The 7,304-nt window shown below is 51.0% G+C and overlaps 2 protein-coding genes across 2 annotated transcripts in view; one reads left to right on the forward strand and one right to left on the reverse strand.

Annotated features, from left to right (window-relative positions):
• The first annotated feature begins 409 nt into the window (after positions 1 to 409).
• Positions 410 to 1,700, forward strand: LOC146624882 (heat shock protein beta-11-like). The gene has a single exon (XM_085364800.1). It carries the CDS (start codon positions 464 to 466, stop codon positions 1,112 to 1,114), a length of 651 nt encoding a protein of 216 aa, XP_085220926.1. The 5' UTR covers positions 410 to 463; the 3' UTR covers positions 1,115 to 1,700.
• fam53c (family with sequence similarity 53 member C) overlaps positions 1,635 to 7,304 on the reverse strand; it is a 12,299-nt gene continuing 6,629 nt past the window's right edge. The window contains exons 5-6 of the mRNA XM_085363489.1: positions 6,201 to 7,195; positions 1,635 to 5,798 (exon numbers count right to left, since the gene is read on the reverse strand). Coding sequence (XP_085219615.1) covers positions 5,514 to 5,798; positions 6,201 to 7,195 — 1,280 coding nt within the window. The 3' untranslated portion in view covers positions 1,635 to 5,513. The remainder of the gene's footprint in view (positions 5,799 to 6,200; positions 7,196 to 7,304) is intronic.

Consider the following 7,304-nt stretch of genomic DNA (forward strand, 5'->3'; position numbering starts at 1 on the left):
TTTGTTTTTGTACAAAGACTTATCACCATATCTAATTTTAGGTCCTCTTTATGTTTTTCATTAGAAATAATGAAAATGATTATTCCCATATTATTTCCCATGAAAATAAGCCTTTATTCAAATGTCCTGTTTTTGTGGGGAGTCATGATTAATCCCCACAAAGACAGACATACAGGCGTGTGTGTGTGTGTTTGTGTGTGTGTGTGTGTTCAGCTGCCACATGCCAACACATCTCAGCTTTGTTCTATTTCTGCTGCAGGACTCAGTCATGGTCTTTATACAGCAGGTGAACGCACACACACACACACACAGGAATGTAGCTGGAACTTTCCGTGGGTGGGTGCATGTGGGCGGTGGTCAGCGTATAAAAACAGCAGGGAGGACGGCCATCAGGCAGACAGACTTGAGACTGAAGCAGCTCGTCACAAACCAGCACCACCACCTCCACCTCCAGGATAACAGGATGTTGTGCCCCAGTGTCATCCAGATGTCCCCCGCCGCCATGACGCCTTTCCTGGACCTGCACTGGCCCGTCCGCAGCCTGTGGCCCGAGACCCGGCCGCTTTTCTACCACATCGAGCGGGAGATGATCCGTCACATGCAGGAGATGAAGCAGAGCATCGAGTTCATGGAGCGGCTGCACCAGAAGATCTTTGAGGAGATCGATCAGACATCCTCCTGCACGGGGGTCTTCAAGCCCATCGCCTTCCAGGAGCTGGGGAGGGACGGCACCACCTTTGCCCTCAGCCTGGACACGAAGGAGTTCTCCCCGGAGGAGCTGTCGGTGAAGCAGGTGGGCCGCAAGCTGAGGGTGAGTGGCAGAACGGAGAAGAAGCAGGAGGACGGGAAGGGCTGCTACACCTACAAGTGCCAGGAGTTCAGGCAGGAGTTCGACCTGCCGGACGGCGTCGACCCCGAGGCCGTCACCTGCTCGCTGTTGGGAGGCCAGCTGCAGATTCAGGCGCCGCGGGAGAACCCCGCCAACGACGGGAAGGAGAGGATCGTCCCCATCAGCTTCACCTCAGCCCCGGCCGTCACCGCCTCCGCCTCCAGCGCTGGAGCAGAGGGGAGCGGCACCTCCACCTCAGAGAGCACCCCCACAGAGAAAAACTGAAGCCTCCCAGCAGTCTTTGGTCTGTAGTTTTACGGGGACGTTTTTCACTGTTTGTAATAAACTGTCAAGTTTAGCTTTCAGCGATGACTCATCACCTACACGTGAACAGCGAAGCGCCTCCGTCTCCCTGGTGCAGCTTTATCTGCCAGACGGAGGCGACATGGAGCTGATCCCCCCACCCCCGCACTAATACTTTATTAAACGGTCCTTAGATATTCGCACCTTGCCCAGATACTGGTTTCATCACCGTTCTCTGCACTGGTAGTTCTTTTAAACTGGTTTCTCTGGCACACGTTTTCTGTGTCAGGGCTGAACACACACCCGTCTGAGCTCCAAACATCTGGCTGCTGATTGAGTTGAAGTTAAAGAACCTTCAACATTTTCCTGACATTTGCTGTTAACCCATTTTTAATAAGAACTGAACCTGCATGTGCTTCCTGGACCGTCCATGAACTGGCGGCGTGCTCCTTTAACCTGCGACTGTGAGCGAATAAAGACACGAGACACCAGTTTTTCCCCTTTCTTTGTAAAATAATTCTCAATAAACTTAATTTATTCACAAACTGCTTTTCAAATTGCCATGTCGTCATTTTTTTGAAATCACATACAATAAAAAACATTTTCTAAAAGACAAGAGATGTCCGAGACTCTCGCTAACTCTGTACACGGCTCCTCCTCCTCGTCACGGAGCTTTTCTCACTTATTTTTTTTCAAACACGATGCGTTCATGACGACAGTCTCGCCGTGCTCAGACATCAGATTAGAAATATTAAGAAAAACAGCAGAAAATGAACAGAAGGACTAAAAATGTAACAGCTACAGTACACGTTTCCTTTTGTTCTCTGTTAGTTTCGTCTTTTTTTCTTTTTAATGTTTACAGAATAATAGAGTATGTTTACTTAAGGCTTATGCTGAGTGTTATGGACCAATCAACAGAAACGAACCAAACCAGGAGGCGGGCGGGAAGGGTGTGTGTGTGTGTGTGTGTGTGCTTTCCTATGTGTGTAATGGGGACACTGTGTTTAATTGTGTTACAGGGACACAGTATGAATTTAGGGTTTTTCCTTTCACAAGTTTGGGAAAATTAACCTGTAGCCTTGTTTTTTTCTTACCTTCAGCACTGATCAGGACTTTCTAAGTGACACCTATCACAACTTTAATTTAAACATGTAGCACCCTGGCGTACCTCTGCCAATTTATTCTCGTGTCACAGGCGTTTTTCATGATCGTTAGGTGATTTAATCATCTTCAATGAATATACCCTAACATCTTTAATGAATAAACACAATTTCTTAATGCAAATTCAAGTTCATAATGATTGTTTAAATCAGTGACTCCCAAAATGCAGACTGGAGCCCCCTGGTGGCCTATGAAGATATTGTAGGCAGGCTGCATCATTAATTGAAATTCAGTTTGAAAATCACAAGTGTGTACAGTAACATATTCATATAAACAATAATAATAAAAGGCTCTTTGTGATATTAGTCATTACTTTCGCCTAAATTTACAGCTCTTGTATTAAAGTTTGTGTCCCAGTGCCACACCTTAGCCATAAACTGTGATATGCCTGGGTAGCATTAACAATGTACAGCCAACAGTGTGTGCTATTTAAGTTTTTAAGTGCTATTTCAAGGTAATACATCACTCATGTCACTTTATTAGGATGAGGATTTAACCTTTAGAGGCCCATGTGAGTTTGTGGTTTTGCAGTGGGCCTCAGCACTCTGGACTTTGGGAGTCGTTGGTTTAAAGAATTCAGTGAAACCCATCCAACATTTTCTAAGATTCTTGTGCTTCTATATTTTTATGCCAAGGTAACATGCTAAAGGCATAAACGTGAAGCATCAGAGGAAGACGACTGTATTTCTGAATATGTTGAAAATTTGAAATACTGGCTTCATCAGTGCTAACACAGAATCACCAGCAGATATTACATGTGACACGAAAATGTACAAACTGTCACAAAAAGTGAAGCTTTGCATTTCATCATCGATGAGTTTGAAACCCACAAAAAACTATTTGTTAATGAGATTGCAGCGCTGCCCCCTAAAGGCAGATCGCAGTAACTACACAAGCTAAAGTATTGCTAAAGTTTGAGCCAAACTAAACCTTAGTCTTACACTCTAACAAAATAAATAAATATTACACAGTGTTTTGAAATAAATACAACATCTGCATTACTCCCTCAGTTTACTTCATTAAATTTACCCACATGACTTTATCAGATACTCCTCTGGCTACTGCTGCTCTGCTAAGCTTGGCTAGTTAGCGCTTAGCATTAACAGTTTGTTGTTTATGGTGGAGTGCAGCTGTTTAACTGAGATCTTGGAGCAAAACGATGTTTTTTCAAAATAATGGAAACGGTAAAGAGCGGACACACTAGCTTTAACTTGTTTTCTCCCCCAGCGTCACGTACGTGTAACACATAACAAAGTCAAGTCTCATATAGTTACTGCGTTGAGCTTTTGTGGGGCACATGACACAAAAACGTGACACATACAAAACTGTAAAGAATGACGTGGACGCTCAGAGGACTGTTTTTGTTGTGTTTTTGAGGGTTTCAAGTTAGAATGAGAGCAAAGTCACTTTTTCAGCCAGCGTTTCCATGTTCACAGCGCACGATGTTTCTGAGCATCCAGACTGAATCCAGACTCACAGAAATGTGTAATTGCTGTAACACAGAAAACTCTCGCTGACCTATAACACTGCACCTGTAACCAAACCAACCGTGTGCGACTGGTACACCAACAGCTACACCTGCTGGGACAAACCTTCATAAAGTCCAGCAGTCACACAGAAGGAAAAGAGGCAACGTGTACTCCAAATATCAGAGACGTACTTTACTTTGTCCTGACAACTTCCTCAAAAAACTGGAGCTCGGGCTTCTTGGATGGTCTGTTAGTACAATTACCCACACAGCATGTCAGCACCTGTCGGTCAAAGAGGCCCCTGATAATACTAATGATTTACACAGGTGAGCTGGGAGTCTATGGCCCCGAGTGGGTTATAAGCCCCACCCCCTCCGTGTTAGCCTAATGTGTCAAAGTGTGTTGTCATTACGCCGACGTCTGTTCGCATCAGCTCGTGTCCACTCCTTCATGTGGATCGAGCTCGCTTTCTTCAACCTGTTTGCCCGAAACTTCAAACTGTCTGGATACAAGTCACATGACCACCAGGACTGTGACGTCAGTGCCAGAACACACACACACGGTTACTCATATACTTGTGGGGACATAACTGACATAATGCTTTCTCTAACCGTAGCCGAACTGTAACCCTGACACTAAAACCACGTTCTGAGTCTCAAACATGTCTTCAAAGTCGAGGGGACGGTCCCCACAAAGATATGAATACACGCACACACACACACACACACGGGGGGGGGGGGGAGTGGTTTTGGGGTGTGTGCAGCAGGAATCTGTGAACACTCAGGTGAACAACAGCATCAGTGGCTGCCGGCGCTCAGCACAGCCGCCGGGAGCCTGAACGCATCACCACGCCGAGGTCACGTGACCGGACAGGTGTGTGTATGACATCAGATTTCACGATGAAGCGAACACGCTCGATTGTAAACGGCAGCGCCTCAGGAACGAGCGCGGAGTCGCTGAGCGTCGCCTCTGTGAAACGGGACGGCGTCCAAGTGAAACGCCGACCTGTGTTTACAACGGAGCCTGAAGCAGAACGGATGAAATATCGCTCAGTCTACGTCCCGTTCTTCTCTAAGGTCAGAGGTCAGAGCAGATTGAACCCCGGTTTGTTTATTCTGACCTTGACGATGTTTTCACGCTGCAGCGGAGCAGCGGTACCACAGCTCTCCTGGAGAGTCGGTGGAACTCTGAATATATTTACAAACGTATTCGCTTTTTATTCTGGCTCTTTTTCGTGTGATGGAAGTGATGACCCCTCCCCCTGTGGCGCTGAACACTACAGTGCAAAGTTTAACCTTTAACCCCGAGACCCTTCAGACTAAATGTTTCTCCTCGGTACCTGATCCATATTTTAGTTTCCTGAACGTGACCCGACACATTTCGTACTCGAACGTTTCAGGAAGACGAGCTCGGGGTTCTGTTCTGGTCGGCGTGGTGATGCTGTTTCAGGACGCTGCTGCGGCATGGCGCTTGAAGGCCTGAGGCAAGGAAACTCTGTGCCTCAGAGGCAGAGCGTCGGGCGACGGCGCCTCAGGCTCCGGGTGAGCGTTTAACGGCGGCAGCCACATCATCACTGTCGTGTCGATCAGCTCGTCCAATGAGAGAAGGTGTTGTTCCTGAGAGCCTTGCTGATTGGTGTCAAGGAGGCGCCGAGTGTTGAGATGGTGGCGGTCCAGGAAGTGGGGATGGGGGGGTTAGATAATTTCAAAATAAAACTAAAGAACAGAGAACAGCCTTCATTTACAAATACGTCAGTTTTCTTCTATTAAGTTCAAGTCCAGCTCTGTACAGTCCCGCTCGAACACCGCCTGCTGCGCCGCCTCACGCTCGTCTGCTTCCTCCTCTCCTTCGTCGTCCTCGCGGCACTCCTCGTCACTCTCGCTCAGCGGCCCGATGCTGGTCCTGCCCAGGCACTCGGCCGGCGAGCAGGAGCCCCGGAAGTCACCCATGAAGGGCTCCATGCCCATGCAGAGGTCGCCGCCGCAGGCCAGCCTGCCGCCGCCACGCTCCAGACACTGCGGGTCGATGCTGCGCGTCTGCGGGATGAAACATTCACAGCTGTAAATCTGCCACTCGAAGTCTGAGCATTACACAACCTGAACAGCCAATAACGCAACAGAGGCGGAGCTAATACTAGTTTCAGGAAACATGGACTCTCGTTTCACTGTCACGCTGACGACTGTCAGATCTACTTAGAAAGAACTCGACAGACTCGATGGCGTTAAACGTTTTGAATGTAAATGATCGATCTGAGATCGACTGTGTGGACCCTCCGACCCTCGTTTGTCCTTCTGGAAAAGTCCAGAACTCCCCTCCAATATCTGGGGTTTGGCGGCTCAGCTGTGTGCTTACAAATAACTTGACTGACTGGATGCTCGCCTGTCGATCAGTAAACCGTTCAATTCTTTGAAAACAAACAAGCAGCGTGTTTTTATTACCTGTGTCATCTTGGTGAAGTCGAGGACGGGCCGGGCGCAGGGTCTGTCGGGGTCGCGGCGTCTCTTCAGACCCGGTTTCAGGAGCAGCAGGTCACATGGCTGCGAGTGGCAGCGCGGTAGCTGCGGCGGGAGGCTGCGGCGCAGAGACGACGGCGTGCTGCAGGCCGATGAGGGCGAGGCGGTCACGCCGCCTGCCGTCGTGACGCAGCCAGGTGGAGGCGCCGCTGCCGCTTGGCTGGGCGCTGGAGGCGGGGGCAGGAAGGTGGAGGCAGCAGAGTCTCTGATGAGCACCGGGGAGAGGGAGAAACGCCGCTGAGGAGGCGGGGGCGGGTGAAGTGGGGAGGGAGAGGAGGAGCAAGAGGAGGGGGAGGGGAAGAAGCAGCAGCAGGCTCCTCCCCCCGCCGCTGCCTCACTGGGGTCCCAGGGGAAGCTCCACGGTAGTGGCGAGTCCGGCGACAGCGCGAGGCTAAAAAAGGTGGGGCTGGACGAGGAGTGCAGCGACGAGTTCAGGGAGGAGCTGGGGGCGCGGAGAGGACAGGCTCCGCCCCCTGTCACTCCCACCCCTACACCCCCTCCGGCGACCCCTCCCCCTGTGACCCCTCCCCCTGCTCCACCGTGGCACTGCTGGCGGCTGACGGGCGTCCAGACTCGCGAGGCACTGGGCCGCCACGTGTAGCGGCAGCGCGACAGGTCCTCGGGCACCGACAGCGAGCGGCAGTGTCGTTTGGGTGGTGGAGGAGGGGGGGGTGGGGGTCCAGGGCCTGGAGGGGGCACCGGCGCTCCGGGGAGGGACAGCTCGGACGCTGAGATGCTGGGCGCCAGGGGGCGGTGCTGCGGCAGCGGCTGAGAAGGGGCCCCGTCCAGGGGGTCGCCACCCTCCTGCAGGTGAGCATCAGGCGGCACCAGCGCCGAGGGGCCGGGCGGGAAACTAGAGCTCAGCAACCCCCCCTGCAGGCCGGACTTGGAGGGAGGGCAGAGCTGCCAGTAGCTGCTCTCTGAGGACACACACACACACACACACACACGCACACACGCATACGCACACACACAGACACACGCACACACGCACACAGACACACGCACACACGCACACACGCACACACA

This window comes from Diplotaxodon limnothrissa, linkage group LG10 (genome assembly GCF_057381915.1).
Source record: "Diplotaxodon limnothrissa isolate DT_005_m linkage group LG10, D_limnothrissa_male_GT1.1, whole genome shotgun sequence".
NCBI lineage: Eukaryota > Metazoa > Chordata > Actinopteri > Cichliformes > Cichlidae > Diplotaxodon > Diplotaxodon limnothrissa.